Source organism: Microchirus variegatus (assembly GCF_963457635.1).
Source record: "Microchirus variegatus genome assembly, chromosome: 17".
NCBI lineage: Eukaryota > Metazoa > Chordata > Actinopteri > Pleuronectiformes > Soleidae > Microchirus > Microchirus variegatus.
The window spans coordinates 9048575-9070566 of NC_139818.1; the positions used below are offsets into that span (position 1 = coordinate 9048575).

Consider the following 21992-nt stretch of genomic DNA (forward strand, 5'->3'; position numbering starts at 1 on the left):
TTGACTTACGCTCCATAAATCCTTTATTTGCTTTTACAAGTTACATCTCATAACACATACATTCATACATTCATACCACAGAGGCCATAGCATACATCACAAGTCACTCAGACTTCTATTGTCTGAGTGACAGCTGCAGGGCCGGCCCAAGCCTTTATGGGGAAATAAGCTGAATTTGATTGTGGTGCTCCCATCAGCCATTTTAAAGACTTGTTTTTTGTTTTGTTTTTAACTTAGAACATATGCGCTTAGTTTGCTTATGCCTTGGGCCGGCTCTGCAATGGTGGTAAGTTAAGCACAATGTAAAAAGAAAATGGTCAACAAACTTATTAAATATTGCTTAGACTGGTAACACCAGTCGTTACCTACTGGCTTGTCAACCTTTTGGTTGACTTTCCTTTTCACTGTATAGAGTGCTTTATTTTGCATAAAAAGCAAGGGGCGATTTATTTTTCATCACTCAACTCAAAAGTGTAGGTGGATTTTAAAGTTGTGCAAGGTAAATGTTAAGCAGTCGATGTTCTCTCTTTGACTCTCAACAGCTTTAGCTCCTACAGCTGCCCCTGCTTCACCTCAAACAGCCAAAAAGGTAGATTCCAAGTCCCAAAGCCATTCTGAGAGGATTAAGTGCCTTTGATTGATGGCCCCCTTGATTAGAGGAGATGACATTGTGTAACAGGAAGAGGAGAGCCAAAGCCCGCCTCTGACCCATCACTAAATCTGTGTCAGAAAGTGCACAAAGGTTGAGGATGAGATTGCTGGGACTGGATCAAAGTTCAGTTCAGTTTTTTACGTGGACATCTTTTCAAGGGGGGATTCACACTGCGTGAACATCAAACAATGATTCATCTCACTGTTGCATAAAGAGGCAGCGTAGCTTAAACGATCAAACACTCTGTGGTGCGATGGCTTCCTCTTCGTGAGTACAAGTCATCTGCACGTTGGTATGATAAGGCTTTGGTAGCCTGCTCTACCTCCTCTGTTAGGAGGGTATTTAAAGTCTAAAGCTGACTTATAAATCCTATCAGATCTTCTTACTTCAGAGGTTGTTCAACTCTTCCCTGTTTGACAGCAACTATGTGGGTTCTTCCAAGAAGCAAATGTTACAAACCGCTTTAAAGCTTCAGTTATTACACAATGTACAATTTAAGACTGCTATGTCATCAACTATATACATTTGAAATAATTTATTAATTCATGACTGAATTGTTACAATTTTCTTTTTTTTTTTTACAGGTAGATTGGACATAAAATAACACAGCTTGTAGGTGTTTATCAAAGCCGGCAATACAGCAGCACATGTTCAAAATCTGCTCTCAATGCCTGAATGTGATTTTTACAGAACACCAACTCTTTCAGCTATGAAGACAAGTACAAAATTCTCACACAATCAAAAAAATATATTATGTATATGTATATATATATATATAGATAGAAATATTGCATATTAACATGAATAGTTCCTCTTATGACTGACCAGGGTGCTTTTGAGGTAAGAACATGTTAGCCCTTGTTGTTGGAGTGTTAGCAAACCATTACCCATGCTTTTTTGTGTTCAAGAAATGAATTTCAAATTATTATATTCTATTTAAAACAAAAAACCAAACCGAATATCAACTCTTCTCACTAAAAGTATACAATTCTGTGGTTAGTTCCACACCTCCCGCAGCAGTAGCTAACTGTTGTACAACCTATAGTAGGTACTGCTGTACAGTGTGATGGCTTTCTGCCAGTGGGAACCATAATTGAGAGCTACTGTTGCTTTGGCATGGATTTACCCCACATACATGTACATACAACATCCTATTTGGGAACATTCGATAACAGCTTTTGGGGTTTTTCAATGTCAATGAGGAAAACCTGGCTGCCAGAGGGAAGACAAGGAAAAACAGCAACTAGACAAAAAGTTCACCAAATAAAATCTATGCGTGCCTAACGTTAGGACAACTTAAGAATATGTTTGCTTGCCATTAGACAGCCCTTTGTGGCAGGAAACTTAAGTCTGTTGAATTATTTTGTCTGAACCAAAAGCCAACTGGAAGCCTTTATGTCTCAGGGAGGAACTCTACAGTATGTATATAAGTCTAGAACAAAAGAGAGGAAAGAAGGTCCCAGCATTACTTATTGGTGATTTTGACTCTCCTGGGAGAACAATTATAATTAAAACTTGCCTAATTCAGACTGGACTGCAGACCAAACCTGACTAGGTGAGACTCCAGGCTGAGCTGGACCAGACCAGGTATCCAGACCAGACTGGACTGTACCAGAGCAGACAGCACTTAACCACAGAGAACTACACTGATGTTAATCAGACTAGACTGAGCTAGTCTAGCAAAGATCCAACTAGATAAACATCAGACCAGAATTTTAGGCTAGAGTAGCCTAAGATGAGTCCTAACCAGACTGCATCAGTCCATATCAAGCTCTGGAAAGAATTTACGAGATGGTGCAGGTCTTGGACTTCCCTCCATCTGTTGGACAAACAATGCATTACCACATCACTCTCAACACTGTCACTCTTACTATTAACATGTATTTCCATGTACTAGTTCTAACCTTTTTTGCCATCTCCATCCTCCTCTTTCTTCTTCTCTTCCTCGATGGCCTTCATCTTTGCGTCGTACACCTGAGCCAGCTCGTTCCAGTGTGCCCTGTTGTTGTTCAGACCGTCAAACATGGGCTGGATTTCCTTGTGGAACCTGGAGAACTCCTGAAAAATGTGAAGCAGATTTAGGTGAAGGTTACTCACAGTGCAAGAACTAGAGAGCACAGACCTCTGCCAAGGTCTACGCCAGACGGACAGGCAGACAAACAAACAGACCAACAGCCCGACAGACAAACTCCGGCGAAAACATATACCTCTTTGACACTGATGTATGTGTTCATGTCCAACATCCTAACATTCCTGCTGGGGCAGAGTCGAGTTCAACAGGTTCATCCCTATACATCATGTTATCTGAGATGGTTAAAGCTGCAACACCTCTATAAATCTTATAATGAGGCATTTTGGGAATGCCTGTGTCTTGTGTTTGACCCCGGGCTTTCTGTGTGGAGGTTGCATGTTCTGTCCGTGTCTGTCTATGTGGGTTTTCTCAAGGTACCACTGATTCCTCCCACAGTCCCGATGCACGCAGATTGTCAACTGGAGACTCAGACATGGTAGTAAACTGTTCATACGTAGCATTAAAATCCATTATAAAGTCTCTTATGAAAGGCTGATTAGCATTACACCAGACACGATGCCGGAATTTGCATTGCTGCCAAAAATAAAACAGACAAAGAAGAAATTAGTATGTTTAGCCAGGTCTTACGTTCGCACTGTTGATTGGAGCTGAAGCTGATAAAAACCTGCAAGTCATTTGACCTCGGGGTGGACGCCAATAAAACACATTCCCACTGGTCAAAAACCCATTTACACCTGTTATTAAAGGGGTATTTTGATCAATGGGAATGGGGCAGTAAATGTGTCCACTGTGACCACAAATAAATACAAAAACCAAAATGATTTGGATTCATTGCCTAAACAGACCAATTCCCATTCACTTAGAGCTGAATACTTGTGATTGGATCACTCAGGACAGATATTAATGTTGTCTAGTAGATTTTCTGGAACTTCTCTATGGCCAAATTCCTGATGTCAGAGTGAAAACAGAACAGAGTGAGTGAATGGGCAAGCACTTCCCTCTGCATGCACACATACATGCATGCAGAGGGAAGCCCCGTTTGGAACAACTTCAGAACAAGGGCCTTTCTGCAAGGAGTTTGCATGTTCTCCCCGTGTGTGCGTGGGTTTTCTCCGGGTTCTCCGGCTTCCTCCCACAGTCCAAAAACATGCGATATGGGGATTAGGTGAATTGGTCACTCTAAATTGACCGTAGGTGTGAGTGTGTGAGTGAATGGTTGTTTGTCTCTATATGTGGCCCTGCGATGGACTGGCGAACTGTCCAGGGTGTACCCCGCCTATCGCCCAATGTCTGCTGAGATAGGCACAGCACCCCCCGTGACCCTCTGGTGGAGGAAAAAGCGGTAGATAATGGATGGATGGATGGATCTTAAAACAGCTCTGTGACTGGTGACCTGTCCAGACTGTACCCAATGTCAGTCAAGATTTGTTCCAGCTCCCACGAAAACCCCCCACACAGGATATGCATTATGGATGGATGGACAGATAAGGTGTCATGTGTATGGTTATCTGTGTCCCCGATGCGGACAATTCCGCATGGTTGAATCTACAACTTTTGTAAAGTCTCAGTAATACCTTTAAAGTAGTAAAACCAGAGTTTAAATGAAGTTATAGTGTCTTGAATCCATAAGTCTCACTTTAAACTAATGCCTTGGAGGAAGCTTAATGACTCAATTTTGTGGCTTTTTTTTGTGTGGAGTTCTTGCTTCTTGAAAGTATTGAAATTGATTACATGGACCTGAATCCAAACACCTCACAGGCAGAAGCCGTTTTATGCGGTGCTTTTCTCCCTGTTGCCGAAAATTAGAATCCAATCGCAGTTGGATGAAATTGCTACGCCCTTGGTGAGACTGCAGGTGTGCTTAAATTACAGCAGTTAGAGATGAACGGCTGCACCTCAGAAACAGAATTGCTAAATCCATGTCTCTTTTCTTCTTCCTACCAACAAGATCCCTCTTTATGTCATCGCCCAGCTCTCCGTGACAAAACTTATCCTCACACTTTTATGAAAAATAGTTGCCAATACCTTGTACACAAACGAGCACACGAAGTCAATGAAACCGCACTGCATCTTGGGTAGCTGCTCGGAACAGTTTCTGTCCATCATGGGCTGAGAAAAACAAGAGGAGGATACGTTTTTTTCTCAAGTGAAAAAAACAGTGTTTTTCCACACAAAAAATCAGTAGAACTAAGAAAAATGGTGTAATTCTTACAATGGGCTGTTGGTCCAAAACACTTCTCTCCAAATCGCCCTGTTCCCAGAATTCAGCAGCGACCATCAGAGCCACCTGAAGGACAGACAGACAAAAAAATAAATATAAGACAGATAATTGGTTTTGTAAGTGACAAAAACAACAACTTCTTCTTAAAGAATATAGTTTCGTCTTTAATCCTAGATTTTACCTTACTTATTGGGATGGATATGTATTATTATATTGAAAGTTAAAATGCAGAAAACTCTTAATTTGTTTGCTTTCTTTGTTCTGTTGCCTCCTGCAAACTTCTTTTTACATGAACTATATTTATCTATCTAGTTATGCCTGCTCACCCACCTTGCTCTGCACCTCCCAGGGTTTGGTGATGGCTGACAAGTCACAGCCGGTCATCATCATGGCCCTGGAGGTGTAAAACATACAGACAGTGAGGAGGGAAGCGAAAATGCCCCCCGCCCCCGATGATCTGCAATCACCCGCTGTTTTAAAAAAAGTATTTTAAAACAAACAGCCGTGTACATACATGACGATTTCCTTCCTGACGGGGTTGTTGGAAATATAGGCAATGGCCTCCTTTTCATCTGGCATCGGCTCTGTAGCGTTCACAATGTTTTGGAACATGGTTCTCTTTCTGCACACGGACACGCAGATGTCAGTCAGACAAAATGCATTTAAAACCCATTGAGTCAGTCGCAGCCAGAGTAGATTTTTTCTTTCTTTTTTTTCTTTTAGAAAAACCTACTTGAAGTAAAGAGCCAGATCAGTGGCGATGATGCAGACGTCAAACAAGTGCTGCACGTTCTCAAACTGACGTTTCTGGAGGTTGCAGAAGATGTTCAGACTCTGCGGTAGACAAAGAGGACACGTCAAAATGTTTCCCTCTAATGCCTGAGTTCACACTACACAAATGTTATAGTTGTAAGATCCCTGTGCCGTTCACAACAACCAGCCCCAGGGCCCCATAAGGGTTATATTCAGGCAGGTTTGTCCATGGTTTCCATGGTGCCCCCCCCCCATGTTTGTCCACATGAGCTTCCCATGTGGGACCCATGTGACTGAACCCTTATGGAACCTGCATAATTTGCCCATTTCAAGCCCATGCCCTCTTATTACGCACTTAGGACCCATATTGTCAGCCCGAATATAACCTAATGGACATACTGGCTGGGGAACAATTTGAGAAAAATATCTAACTGCAATTTTTCTGACAGATATTACAATTGCAATGTGACTTATGTTACATTTTTTTATGTGAAGCTGCAATTTAGTACTTATTGTCTGACAAGAAATTCATTTAAATCAATTTAAAATATGATTTAGGTTTGGAAAATCGGGCTGAACATCCTATATTGTGAACTCAGCTTAATCACACTGTGTCGTACCTCCTCTCCCATAAGGGTCTTGCTGTACTCCAAGTGGTGCCTCTCCATAATGGAAGAGCCGTGGAGTTTGGCAAGAGGATGTGAACTTCTACAGAGGGGAAAAGAGAGAAGCACATGTCATGCTGGCTCATACATTTGTTACAAACTCGCCTGCACTTTCGAACACACACAGAATTTTTTTATTTATTTTTTTTTGACTTGCTTGGTCTGGTAGAGGTTGTTGGTTCCTCTGTGGTCGATATCATGGCAGAAAGCAGCAGCCACCATGGCAAAGGCATCTAGATCAGAGTAGTACTTCCTCAGCTTCCCTGTCTGTAGGAGACAAAGAGACAAATAATGGATGATTGTTTGTGAGTGTAGGACTGTGACCACTGTCCCAGTTGTATCCTCAGGGGTGTAAAATTGCAGGTTTTCTCTATTGGTGTGGGAGGGTATGTGGTACACAAAATGACACAAACATCAGTTCCCAGGTAAATAAATATATTTTTTATGATAGATTTAAGCAGGTGAACCTCTTCTTAAATGCCTAAAATCTCTTTTTCCTCTTATCCCCACTGGCAGCCATGTTATCAGTGAGTGCAAAACAATGTGGACAATATTTCAATTAAATTGGTGTCCATGTCAGATGTTTACTTTCTTGTGATAAGACACTGTTGGGTTGTTATATACTGCAAAATACACTGTAGTGATTATAGGTTAATAGGACTGTTCTCTGAGTGAAATATAACAGGCTACTGATCATCTGTCAGTTAGTTCAGGCTCACAGCCACAGGTGTGAAAGCATTACCTGGAGCAGGCAGAACATGGTGTGGCCAACGTTGAAACCGTGCCTCCAGTTGTGGTAGGTGATGGAACGGTAACCCTTCCTCACTGTGTACATCCATCTCGTCAGTGTCTGACAGGCAGAGAGACAAGAAAACGAGGTTATTCTTCAGACTTTTAGATGAGCTGTAACCCACTGTGAACAATTAAGTACACTTTAGACCACAGAAACACACTACACTCTCGCCCTCCGGCTGCGGCGCAGGGTTTCACACAGATTTGCAGCTGTAGCAGGATAAGATTTGTGAGGCTAATTACAGATTGTCTATTCTACATCTGCACGTACTCACCAGGCAAACTGATGTATGGCAGTTTGCTTTTAACCCCGCAAAATGATTAATAGACAATATTGACCTTGCTACTTGCTAATGTATTATTTTAAAATACCAACATTTCATCCAAGAAGTAAATCATTTGCACATGGATTATACTGAAAGCTTGTAAATTCAAAGGGTTTCATGGATACATGGGTAGTCCCTCAGAGCAATAATATAATTATAATATATTGGCATGTTTTAAAGGAATAATCCAGGTTTAGTTTAGGATAAATAAACTAAACCCACTGCTGACTGGGATGTATGTCACCCTTGGCCAAGAACCAGCTCGCTGTCATTGAAAAATGTTCATTATTATCAATATTAGGGTGAATTCCAATTCCTTGCTTAACCCTCAATCTCAAAAATGCACGCTCCCGCTAGACGCAAATGTGTTCTTCTTATTCTTTTTTGGAGTTGACAGACTGGACGCAGATTTGGCGTTATTCTGCCCCCCACAGTCTGAAGACGTAACTGCATTTAAGGGGTGTCCCATTTCTAAGTGACAAAATAACCCTCAACACTTGGTTTTCAGGGCCAGTTAAGATTAAGGGTTGAGCTTGAGGGTTAAGATTGAGGGTTAAGATAGGAATTGGAATTGGCCCATGATTTCAATATTATAGCCACATTCTACACCAAAGTCCATAAAGAAAACCAGTGATTGTACATAAAGACATACAGGACTTATCGTTCCACTGCTGCCTCCATTTAAATGTTCAAATGTGTTATTTTGTGACTTTGGTGTTTGAAATCCTCCATTCGGATTTATCCAAGTGACACGAACTCACCAAATACAGCAGTAGTAGACCATCGGCCCCTGACTCTATGTGAACTAAAACTGTTCAAATTCTCTAAGGCTGGCAAGGAGTTTAATAGCCTTCTCAGGCTAGTTCTTAATGAGAACACACCGTCCACCACACTTCATTAAAAAAAATGATATCTTTAATAGCAAGACTCACCTCTGGGGGGACTTTAAACTTTTCAACGACTCCAAGCTCAAAGAACATGCGAATGCCAGCTTTGATGAGGTCAAACTCTGAAACGGGGAAGTCACTGAAGGAGAACTTGTACAGATCCTCTCCGTTGACGTTGTTAGCCAGTGGACAGGTTCCTCTCTGCATTAACACCACAAGTGTATTAGATATTCTATTGCACAGTGGAAGGTGAAATGTCTAGGTGTGGTGCTTGAATAAACACATTAATATCTTCACTAACTCAGTGATTTGTTTTTCTTGCGTTTGTACAGTAAGTGAAACAAAACGTACCAACAGCTTGTACATCTCCTTCGGGTCGCAGTCTTCGGGCTCTGCATCAAACTTTTCATTGGTGTTCTGATCATAAAAAGAAAGAATTCGTTTGAAATGACATTTTTACACAGTTTACAGTTGAATTCCACTTCAGACAAGGGTCACTGTGTTTAATGTTTGCACTCAAGTGGAGAATTCAGAGCTTCTATGAACCGCCCCTGAATGCACCACCGCTCAAAAAGCTACTTGTGCTCCATTAACCTTTTAAGATACGTGTGACTCCTGCATGAGTGGCCATATTTGAGTAAATATTGAGAGAAAAAAAAGGACGGGCAGCTGGATACTGACCAGAATGGACTGCAGCTCATCTTTTGTGCACCTGGTTTGGTACATGAGCATCTCCTGGGCGATGTCTTTCCTGTACTCCATTCGGTTCAGCCTGTCGTAAGTGTCACAGTTTAACACGGACCAGCCCAAGAACTGTGTCAGGGCCTGGAATGAAGAGAGGAAATGACACAGACTGAAAAACAAGGTAAAAACTTAAAGCTACTGTCAGTGATATCCACTTGTTGAAATCGAGGTTAAATTGGTCCATATTTTGACAGCTATTGGCCGCGTTTCCCAGATCCGTTAAGAAGCTCTTAACGCTAAGATCTTCTTTGGAGAGCTCTTAAGAACGCTGTGAAAGAAGAACGTGTTTCCCAGAGTTGCTCTTAGCTTAAGAAGATCTTTCACTAAGAAGGAAACGTAAGATCGAGCTGACCCACTCTTAACAGCCTTCTTAGCGATCAAATGTTCAGTGATCATAGCCTGTCGCTAGGGGGTATATATGCGCTAATGGGCTTGATTACCACTTGGATACACCTGATGGCACACACACACGTTATCAAAATGAACTTAATGCTATATCCACGTGCAAACACTTTGTTTGTGCGGGAGAGACGCGCGTAGACGCGCAACTAGGCTACTTGTTTTCTTTTTTGTTATTTTTTCTTTTCTTTTCTTTTTATTTTATATATATATGGTTATCAGCACATAATGTGAAGCTAATCCACTAACTCAGTACTCATCATGGATATCACAAGTTCTTATAAACAACGACAATAGAAAGGATGGAGGATGGACGCAGTAAAGCTAGAGGAGTTATTCCAGATGGGCAATAACAAGGTAGATAACTGGTGTGCTTGTCAAAACGCCATACGTTAACGGCACGCTAGAACAAATCTAAAGGTAACTTAGCCTTTATAGGGCTGTGTAACGTTGATGGGCGTCGTACCATAGAATTAATTCCTGCAGGCGCCCCTGAGCCTAATTGCACCTGTGTGGGGGGACCACAGGGCGCTGTGTGTGACTTATGCGCTGATAAAGCGGGGGGTGATCGATTTGCCTGGCATCGATTGATTCAGTTTCAGCACCACCGTGGTGAACAGCTCTCGTTAAGAGCTTCTTAAGAAGCTTCTTTGGCTTGATCTTACGGTTCTCCTAAGAAGGCAGTTAAGAACGCGTCTGGGAAACACCCGTATCTTAGCGCTCCTTCTTAGCCATTCCTTCTTAAGAGTCTTCTTAAGTCCTTAAGAAAGATCGAATCTGGGAAACGCGGCCATTACTGATCCAGAGATGTAAAGGAAAGTTTTATCCAACCAGGAGCCAGAACCCCTAAATAAAGAGGTGGCGAATAAATGCCCCACCCCCTCAAAACATGGAGGAGGAGGGGATGGGAATGCAGCAACACACAGGAAGAATAAAAAAATAAATAAAAAAGGCTCCAACAAACGTCAGAAATCACAAAAAGGCGGGATGAAGACTGACAGACAAAAACTGCATAAATGATCCCAGTCCAGGCATACAGTATATAGCACGCAACATGATGTCCCGTCACGATCTTCTGATTATGACTGGACACAAAATATAACAGGGATGGGGAGAATGCGCAGCGCTGACCTCTGTTATCTGTTCATCGTATTCATCAAACGGTCGGCCATCTTTCCTGTTGAAGAACGTGGCGATGCCCACGATTTCTTCCTTCTTGTTGACAATCGGCAGCGACAAGACATTCTTGATGACGAAACCCGTATCATCCACAGCCTCTTTCTGAGTAAAAAACAAAAAGGCATATATTGTATATTTTGCAAGATAGTATAGGTCATTCTATTGAGTGCATACTGTATGTAGAATCCATATAGTACAATATCTATATGATTTGTATAATAACAATTTTTCCATGTTAAGATACTATAGATGTAACATGATCTGACTGTATTATCTCCTTATTAACACAGTTAATCAATGTTATTACTAAGCTGGACATTGCAAGATGCTATTGTCAAAATATTACCTACCTACTGACAAAATCACGTTGTCACTGTACTGAAATGTTCAGTGTTACCATGGTTACCGGTTTTAATGTCACAGCTGATTGTGTGTGCTGACTGTGTATGGATGGCTGCGCTTACCTGGAAAGTGAAGAAGTCGTCTGCAGCCACATTCATCATGTTGCAAATCTGTGGTCACATGAAAAACAATTGTGATATCTGTGACTGTTTCTAACCAGTGTCACTATGTGAATAAACTAGTTTGTATATTTGCTGGCTACGCTTATGCTGTGTTCATGATTTACCAAGAAGAGTTTTACATCGGTGACTGCCTGTTGCCTGATGATGCGTCGCAAATGTTAAATGGTACGGTACTGTATCTTGACTCTACTCTGTTACAACGTAAAAAATAGAGAAATTATAACAAAATAGAGTCAAGAGTCATATGGTGCGTTCCATTTCTAGTCGGAAATTGGAAATTCCAAGAACAATTCAGAACCTCTCCCACTTCGACATGGGATTCCAAGATGGCGACCACCATACAAACACTAGCTACTTTGACCAATAGCACTTTTGTCACATTTGTGTCACAGTAAATCAGTCATACATATGGTATTGTTTAACTTCTAACCGTAGACATGTTGCTACACTGTTTGTATGTATACAATTCCATGTCTATTGGCTGGTAGTATTGCTAACAATGGCTAGCCCAAGAGAAGTTTGCATCCATGGTTTTTCAGACTTCTGAACCGGAACACAGTAAAATCGGGGGTGATGTCGCTCCCAGTTCTGACCCTAACCCTCCATACCCTCACTAACAAGGAGAATAATTTTATGTTCTGTCAGTTTAAAGAATTGTTAAGGTAACGGATGGTAGGAAGACAAAATGCTAACAATTAGCCTCAAGCTAAACCATCCCATCTAACAAACTTAAAAGTGAGCGTATCACTCCCCCATCGTAGCTGACAAAGACAGTCGTCCAATTGAATGGCGGAGTTGAGCAATAACTGGCTGGACTGTACATGAAAACAAACCCTGTGTGTTTCACTTCATTTTTACGTGACTGCTTTCACCATCGACGTGTCTCTCTGTGAAAAATCTACTCCTCGTTATTGTCACTCCTTTGTAATTCTGGCGACTGTGGTAATGAACTGCAGTGCAGCAGCTGTGAGGAACTTACAAATCCATTCTCTGCGACGTAGGTGGGCAGTCCGCTGACGAGAGCCCAGTGATCTGCAGGTGGACCGCTGAAAGACAGAAACAGCTGGCATGAGCCAATGAATCCCTGACAAGCGTGTTAAACAGCGCTGACAATTAGGCAGATGCTCCTTCCACAATACCCTTCTACACACAATTCATATCTCCTCAGCTACTGCTTCTCTTCGGTCCCCAAATAACTCTCACAACTGTCTGTGTAGCGCAAACAGCAGGCAGTTGCCGAAAAAATCAGTAGGTACACTTTTTTGGAATGTATTTTAGCACTAAATACCTCCATTTAATAAGATCTAACAGCTGGATTTAAAGTTCTGTTAACCTGACTAAGAAAGATAATTAAAGGGAACAAACTTTTTTTATTGTCAATTTACCAAGAGCAGGTCTACAGGGGGCGCTGAGTCAGCCAGCATCATAAGGAATAATAAAAATGGTTAGATTCTTAAAGAAATGGTGTTGACTGTGCTAAGCACACCCCCTGCACTTATAAAAACGCATGAGACACAGAAGCTTGCTCTCTCCCAGCGGTCTAATGGCAAGATAAAGAATGTTTATCTTGGCCTTACACCACCTTTTCTGACACTGATATTGATGTTTGTGAACCGCTCACTCTCCTGCACCAAAGTCCATAGAGAAAATCAGCATTTTTAAACATATCCTCATTGGATATGTTTGTGGCACTGAGGTGAGTCAGAACAAAGGATTTCAAACTCTTTGGTCACAAAATAACACTTTTGATCTAAACGATGAAAGGCAGGGGTTCAGCAACTGTGTTCTGCCGTGGTGTAAAATTGTGAATTTTCTCTATGGACTTTGGTGCAGGAAGTGAATCGTTCACAAAGTGACACAAACTTCATTTTACAGTCACAAAAAGGCTGTATAATGGTGAGATAAAGTACCAAATGTAAATTTAGATGTAGGCAGGTGTAGATTTTATTAGGTGAGTCATTTCTAAGTGGCTAAAATCAGTTTTTCTCCAAGTCTTGGGCTGGTTCTCAGTGCAGGTGTGTACAGTGCTGTCTCATACAACCACATCTGAAAAAATCTAACAAACAAAAAAACATTATCTATCAGACAGATCTGCTATGACTGTATTTTAAATAATAATTTCCATCATTGTCTTGAGACAATGACCTGAACCAATATTTCTTTTTGTATGAAACACATAGTCTGCTGCTTACGGTATAACTTTGATTTCTTCTTTGCCTTCCAGCAGGTAGTCAATGATCTTGTAAAAGATGACTTCCTGTGTGAAAAAAGAAGCTTCTTAGAAATGACTAATGGTTTTCTAACTTCACTAGACAGTAGACAAGTTAAGGAGATTATTAAAAAAAGCAAAAAAAAAACACCACATGTGACAACTGTGACATAAATGAGGAGGAACTGAATCAGTTACCCTGCCATCTGGTGTTTTTGGACCTTTATAGGGTTCAACGTCTCCCAATTTCACTGGCCATTCATCATAGAATTCCTGCAGGTAAAAGAAAGCATGAACAGACAGTTATGGCTTGGAGTTATTAATATCTGCAGCCATGAAAGTAGTCTGCATGACCAACCTTTTCTTTAGTCATATCCAACAGGCCCACTGAGTATCGTTCACATAGTAGATAAGTCCTGACCGTGTAGAGAGCTTTGTGAAACTGTCTCTCAATGTCTGTCAACTCCTCAAAGACTTTACTGGCTGACCAGAGCAGCACCTGTGCGAGAAAACAAGCAGGACTGGATGGAGTTAAAGGTGCAGGGTGTAACATTTAGGGGGCTTTTTTGGCAAAAACTGAATGTAAACTTTACTTGACTATCGTAGCCGTAGAATAAGGGTGAAGTCCAATTCCTTGCTTAACCCTCAATCATGACCCTCAATCTCAAAAATGCGCACTCCCGCTAGTGCAAGTGCTGTCCCGATTCTCAGAAAAATTAAGTTGAGGGGCGAGTTTAAGGGCTGTATCGCCCTCAATGTTGAGATTTTCCGAGACCACCCTTGGGAGCAAGGGCTACCCAGAATGCAGTGCCTGTTTTCTCAAACAAAGATGGCGTCGAAAACAGCGAAACGAGTACGCTACAAATTAAGTATTTTCTTTGTTAATAGAGATATAATGTGATTAAATTAAATTTTAATTTTAAAGCAATTGTACTCTTATTCTTAACATACCCATCGGTAGTATTCCATTTCTGTCAATAATCCCTCCTAAATGTCACACACTGGAGCTTTAAGCATGGTTCAAGTTCACTGTGCCATTGATTTTTAAACAACATGGAGCATAAAAAACATACAAATATGAACTATTATACTCTTTTGCAAGGTTGAGAACCTAAAGGATCAAATTTGAGCCTTTGTGATTTATTTCAAATGACAATTTTGATTTTAAATTAACATACAAGTGCCTTATGACTGACAGAGACTGACAGGTCTCTACAGAGACCTGGAAGGGACATAAAATCAAAGGTAAAAGTAAAAGTAAATGTATTTTTGATTCTGAAAAATAGTTGCAGGAGTAACTGTTATCACTAGATCTGTATATTCAGAAGATGATAGACAGTCTTTCAGTGAGAAAACATTCTGAAGTAATTCCTGAGCAATTAAGACAGTTAAACCTGTGTTTACACAATTAAGTCTTACAATATTGACGCAAACAATGAGCTGCTGAGAATGACATTTGATATCAATCACAAACACAACTTTAGCTTCTTTTTTAGTCCCTCTTGGGTTAGGGTTGTGTCTGTTTTAATAAAAGAGAAACATTTGCATAACACCCTCAGTGACCCCTACGGAGCGCCATACTTTTCTGACTTAAAGGGCAGTGGGATCATTTAGTTATCAAACAGCAGCAGCAGTTGCAGCAGTTCAGTTTACCTGACTCCTCCTGGACTCCACGTTGAACATGTAGGCCGTGTAATGCTGCAGGGCAATGACTTGAGCAAAGTTCATGTACTTGTGGAAAAGCTGAAGACAAAAATCAGATTAGAGGGTTTTAATCAACAGTAGATGTTATACTATAGCACACTCAAAAAACAGATTCAAGGCAAGACAGAAGTCCTGAGGAAAATATGTGATAATTACAATTGAAAGTTTGTAATTTTTGTAACTCTATAGGAATGTCTGCAGAATGTTGCATACATTTATTGATGAGTAAACAGTGACTTCAGCAATATATTGTGGATCAAAGGTCATCCACAGTCTCTCCATGTCTGGCTGAGTCTTTATACAGAATACTCCGAGTTTGACCATAGATTTCAAAAGCTATACATTTAATGTATCATCAAAGGCTCACACCACAGAGTGTGTGAATATACAGACATGCCAGACTACGCATTGTAGAAGTAAGAGCCTTTTCCCTGTGAATAATTTCCACCTTTTCATGTCCGTAAAAAACTAATTAATTTTTTCGTCCACTTTATTTTTTTATACAAATGTTCCACATGGTGCGTGTTTTAAAGGGATAGTTCAGGTTTTTTGTGGTTGTACGAGGTACTGACACATCTTCGCTTACTGCGCTTTGGGCAACCCCAATGGTGCCATGAACCCGCAGGAAAAGCTGATTTTCACCACTTGACAAAAGTGCTCACCTGATAAAAAAAAATATCCAACTGTTATGTTTGCAGCTGTATCTCGCCTTGGGGGGTGGACAGCCTTTTTTGACTAGAAAGTGAGGTTGTTAAACTTTCCACTACGCTACTGCACCAAAGTCCATAGAGAAATGTGATGTCTTTTAGCACGAGGGGATTTGGGAGCTGCTGGTCTTTTGTTGTTTGGGAAGCAATGAGGTAAATGTGAATGACAGTTTTCACCAAAAACCAAACAAACACAACAAGACATGCAAACTTACTGATAAAGGAGGCAATGGATCAGCAGTGTCTGTGTGCTGTGGTGTAAAATCTTTGATTTTCTCTTTGGACTTTGGTGCGAGAGTAAGTGGACAACACAAAGTTTACTTTACAGTTGGAAAAAGCTGAGCTAACACTGATATAGACCGGATAACATGTCCTTAGCATATAATATTATTATGCAAGTATAACTTAAATCAGGATCAGCAGTACCTCATATAACCCGAACTGTTCCTTTTTAAGCATCCAAATAACAGGAGAAAATGGTGGGTGTTCTTCAAATATAGAGATAGCATATTCCTAATTAAATCACTGCACCTTTTTTCAACCTCCATGCTCCAAAACCAGCACATCAAGTCAGTGAGGCCTGACTCCCACTGACATCATTTGGGTGCATTGCACTCTACTGGTGAGATGTAATTACAGCAATTATCTTTTTTTACCAGCTGCTTGTCACGGCTGGTGATAAAGCCGCTTATTTGGATTGTATTGTTTTCACATTGAGGTGAAACACTCTCACGCTCTCTCTCGCTGTGTGTGTGTGTGTGTGTGTGTGTGTGTGTGTGTGTGTGTGTGTGTGTGTGTGTGTGTGTGTGTGTGTGTGTGTGTGTGTGTGTGTGTGTGTGTGTGTGTGTGTGTGTGTGTGTGCTATTGTGGCTAAATCCAGTCCTGCAGAGCGGCCAAGTAGACTTGATGTCTGAAAGCCTGTGGGTACAACAACACTGCAGGTAACAAAGTCACAGCGATGAAGAGTGTGTGAGCTTACAGCCTCATCCTCTGGAGAGAAGTGATCAGCCCCGATTTTGTTCATCACCGTGGCAACTCCGAGGCATTCTTTCTCAGCCAGCAGGGGGAAGGTGAGCATGCATTTGGTCTTGTATCCCGTCTGCTTGTCCACAAAGTCACAGAACTTTGAATTCTGCACGGAGAGACGAAGAAAACATCGTGTGAATGGGAGATTTAATAGAAACGTGGACACAAAACAATGACAGGCAACGGCAACACAACCACACGGTTTATTTATTTCTATTCAGTTTGAGCATGCTCATACAATGACCTTTGAGACTGATATTTGCCTGCTGCTTGATATTTTAAAAAGAATAAACATGTTCAGAAATGCTACACAAGCTGTTATTGTGAATTTCCTGACATATTGTGTGATTGCCATTTAATTTAATAAGTCAAGCTTTACTTCAATGTAGTTCAAGAAAAAAAAATGGAGCATCACCACATGCAATACCAGCAAAATATTTGCTAATATGCTCTACTCAAACAATGAGTTTTTTGCTGAGCCATTGCATCTCCTCCTATACGGACAAACAAAGATTTAATTGGCACAGAATATAAAACAATTAAACTGTTAAAATAGTGATTTGGATTTGAAAAGGACGAATTGCTGTCAATCACACTGGTGTCCACTCATATATTATCTATTTTCTTCTAAATGGAATGAATGAATAAAGTGAGAATTTACACTTTTTTCCTATTGAAGGAGTTCCTTCTGCCCCCTAGTGGCTATTCAACATATTAATACTTCCAGGTTGGCTTTAGCATGAAAACTGAGACTACATATCCTTTATGTATATATATATATATATTGCAAATATTTCATAGAAAATATGATACATTATTTCATGTAATTTCCACCATTTTTTTTTTCAGATTTAGGTTTTGTTTAGGTCACGTCTTTCCTCACAGCCACTAATCTGCTCCACATATCAGTAATAATTCAATAACAACAATATCATTTTTCATCAATATCAACATAACAAAAGTTTTACATATGCTCTGAAATGTACATATGATACAACGTGTATAATCACTGTCGGTCAGAACGATTGAGCAAAAAAATATATCAAATTGTCATAATTATGATATATTGATTTGATATTTTTTTATCTACTCCATTTATTGTGTTATAGATTTAAAACATAAAGACATGAAATTAAATAATCTTCGTATTCGTTCGTTTGTTTCAAGTAAAAGACAAAATCTCTATTTTCTTGTTTATTACAAGCAAATTAAAAACAAATGAATTATGGTGGATTGTTCAACATTCACCAAGGAGCAAATATCAATATTTCATAATTGTCACGAAAAATATCAATATGGACAGATTTTAATTTTTTACAACCTTTTTGGTGTATATAACGCCACCCTATTCTGCATCAGATCGGCACATGTTGATATAGAATCTATAGGATGTTGTGCAGTAGACACAGATTTGTGCAGCCAATGACCCTCACTCAACACAATTAAAGGTTATTAAAAGCTAGTTCTTGCTTTTAAACGCCCACTTAGCCTGTGGAGGTAATTTTCACTCATGATGCTGCAGGGGACAGGGATCATCTCATACACGCACAGGCAACATTGAGCACAGCTACAGGGCGCGAGCCCCTTAGGAAAAATGGTAAACTACATGGAAAAGTATTTTCCACAGCACATTTAAAATTTATTTTATATGAATAAACATACATTTTGCTTTTATTAGGAGTGGGTAACCTCCTGCAATTTGTTGTTGTTGTTGTTGTTATAATTAAGTAAAATAACATATTTTAAAAGTCACTTACACGAATAATGTTAAGTTGTTAATTGTATCCTTGGAGACTCACGCACACACAACTTTCTTGCGCGCTCTGCGGCGCATTTGGCCACAAATACGCGGACGATCTTAACCAATAGAAAGGTCGCTCACATGTATTTATTTCTGTTTTGTATTTTGTTTTGTTTGGTTATTGTTTCTTTCGTATTCTTCTTGTGTGATATTACAATATACAAATGACTACTATACACATTTTTTTGCGCGCACACAACTTTCTTGAAGAGCGCACTAACTTACAGAGCGCACGCTCTCAAATGGCCACTTCTCACCTTGGTGACGTCGGGAACATTTTGGGGCTTTTTGCAGTGCGCCGTGTAGCCGACGATGCCCATGTCCAGAGGGAACACGATCTCAGCCTGCGGATGGACCAGGTTCGCCTCGTATTTGGTCGTCGTGGTCACGTCGAAGAGAGACGTGGCCAGCTCAGGTATTCCGTTTCTGGAGCGGCTCATGAAGAAACTGACCCTGTCCGCCTGGACGATGAGCGCGATCCTCTGCAGTGCTTTGTGCAGGGACTTCTCCATGTCCCCGGGCTTCTGCAGCTCCTGCACCAGGTCGAAGATGATGGCGGCTTCTTGCACCGAGTTAACATCCTTGAAAGACGCGGCGTCCTTGACGTCGACAGGTGCAGAGAAGGCTGTGGCCAGGGCCTCTGCGCGCAGCTTCTTGTCAAAGTATTCTTTGGCGAACTGCGGGTTGTTCTCCAGGTATTTCTCCACGCTGTCTTTGTCTGCCATGATCAAACCTGTGTGTATTTGTTTTTATTCCCTTTTTTTTGTTTTTGTCACAAAAGCATCACCAGCAGGGGGGAAGTGCGAGGGCGCAGAGGGGAGTGTGAGAGAGAGGTGCTGGATCAGTGGCACCTGTGTGCGCGGGGGTGCATTCTCCTCCAGGGTCCCCGAGGGAGACACTAATACATCCCTTGTCCCGGCGCGCAGACGGACAGGACAGGACAGGACAGGAGTGAGGCTTAGAGGCTGAAAGGATCAAGGTGGCCGCTAATTAATGTGACGTCACGACATTAAAACCCGTGCTTTAAGCGCCCTTAACCCGCAAATCCCAGCGGCTGATCATTTTATAGCAGGCTCTGCTCAGCAAAGAGGGAGGACATAGGTGAGAGTGAGACTGTTGTCGGGTCAAATGCCAGCATCACTGAGTATTGATACAATAATATTGATGATTACCATTTCCTTAAAGAATAATTGGTTGATAGAGAGTTAACACAATGATCCACAAGTCATATTTCCAAAATCAATGCACATGTCAGTCAGTCCGTCTTTTATCTAAATTGAATGGAACAGTGGGACATTACATGATAATTTATTTTAAAGGTGCAGTGTGTTACATTAAGGTGAATTAATTTTTATTTGGCAGTAAGTGAAGGTGAAATATTCATACTTCAATTTTTCTTTAAAAAAATGTATAGTCACCTGATTGTATGGGCGCCTGAGAAACCAGTGAATAGAAGTGGCCCAAACCCCAAGAGACATTACTGTCTCATCCCTTTTCACACCAGGACACAATAGGGGCCTTATGGCACTTTTATATAATAACAGTTGTAGCACCACTCAGCTTGGCTCGAATCAACTCTCCTTGAGATAGATAGAAGTGACGTCAACAGACCACCGGCCACTGATTGGTCAGAGTGTCGTCACTGGACGAGTCATGAGCGCAACATCTAATATGAGAATCAAACCAAACAATGCGTTAAAAAGACTCAATGCGTTAATCTCCAACATTTAGCAAAGACATTTCAAAAATCTCAATATGCAGCAGAGGAGTCTGGTGTATTTAGCAACAACACTACTGAAAGCCGGCGATCGTGATCCGCATTTCAGTTCAGTGACTGTGTCAGACGCGGTCGTGTAGGAAGTACTGAATGTTTCTATGAACAAATATTTTTTTAATGACCTGACTCTAATGATTCTATCGTGAGAAAACAACTGCTTTGGCCGTCACTAGTTTGTGTTTTTGTCGCATTTTAAACAAAGTCAAAGCAGTTTCATGCAGCCATGCTATGAAGACCCCGTCCATGCTGAAGAGGTACTATATTAAAGGAAAATTACGTGTCTGATACCAAACCGAGTAGAGCCGAGTAGTGCTAAAACTGTATAATGGAGAAGTGCAACTCTGATAAGCTCCAATAGTGAACTTAAGCATTAAGTCTCCACTGTTCTATTCTTGTTATTGCTGCTACAGTGGAGGAAGAACCTAAATGGTGTCAAAGCCTTAATGATAGCCTCTCCTCTCTTGTGCTCTAAACATGGAATGAACCTGCCTGTGTGCTCGCATGCAATCACCATCATCGTGGAAGTATCAGTCCTTCAACTGGGCTTAAGCCAATTAGTGGGGACTTGAATGTCTGCTAACGAGGCCCTAAACAAAGATGGCTGGCTATTATTAACTGATCACACTGTCTGGTTAGGTTCTGGCAGGCAAGCAAGACCAGAATGTACCTGCTATTTTTTGCTGTGGGGATTAAGCCAAGTTAATCAAGGGACAGCTACAAAGGGTGTGTGCGTGTGTGGATGTGAGAAAAGGCAAGGCAGTGAAATGGGATGAGAGAAATGCTGTGTATCAGATAGTGGGGAGCAGTATAAAGCTGTGTGTGCCAGTATGCTCTTAACCACAAGGTGGCACACAAAGAAACTAGTGGGGATAAACAGGAAGTCAAAGAGATAATAGCTGACGATAGTGGCTACATCCCAATAGAGAAGTGAACCACTTTGATGGAAAATTCTAATCTTGGGCCATCACCTTCAAGTTAAAGGGTCGTACTTATGCTGTGTTTCCATGATGTTGCTGTTGAGTTCGGTACAGTGCGGTACAGTTTGGAATGGTAAAGCCCAAGGACAGGCGTTGTGTTTCAACTGGGAACAATACCTTTACTTGTTAGGTGGGTTGTGGCCTGTGTCCGATGGCCGGGCTAGTGAGATACATAGCGGGATGTCAGACGGAAGTGACATCAAGGACAAGGATGGCGAAATCGAAATGCGGACAACAATGGAGGACACCCAGCAGCTTTTTTTTTTTTCATGCTCGATTTGTGGATGTTTGTCTCAACAAGATATCAAGCTTTGTATGAGAATAGACTGGAGGGGAAACACTGGTTGCAAGGTAGTGACGTTTTTCTGTCTAGCTCCACCTTGACCTTACGTACGATGGTAATGATTGAGTGTGCCGATGCCAATGAATGGAACTAGTTATTTAAGTAATATTCTTAATGTAAATGCAAAAAATAAAAAAAACGTACCATACTGTACCAAATTAAACTGTACAAACATGGCTTTAGTTTCAGGTGACTGTGGCTCAGCGGTAGAGTGAGTCGTCTTTCACCTTGAAGGTTGTGGGGTCTACACGTCGATGTGTCCGTGACTGTGCAT

At 41.1% G+C, this 21992-nt stretch overlaps 1 protein-coding gene across 1 annotated transcript; it reads right to left on the reverse strand.

Moving 5' to 3' along the window:
* Positions 1–2436: 2436 nt before the first annotated feature.
* pde6c (phosphodiesterase 6C, cGMP-specific, cone, alpha prime) lies at positions 2437–19346 on the reverse strand (the record flags this gene model as incomplete). Its single annotated transcript, XM_083903508.1, has 22 exons — positions 2437–2471; positions 2557–2710; positions 4710–4793; positions 4897–4971; positions 5236–5299; positions 5420–5527; positions 5639–5739; positions 6279–6366; positions 6481–6590; positions 7066–7173; positions 8374–8529; positions 8680–8745; positions 9010–9153; positions 10603–10752; positions 11115–11162; positions 12154–12220; positions 13367–13431; positions 13582–13656; positions 13742–13882; positions 15037–15126; positions 16774–16926; positions 18879–19346. 22 exons carry the CDS (start codon positions 19344–19346, stop codon positions 2437–2439), a joined length of 2550 nt encoding a protein of 849 aa, XP_083759634.1.
* Positions 19347–21992: the final 2646 nt, after the last annotated feature.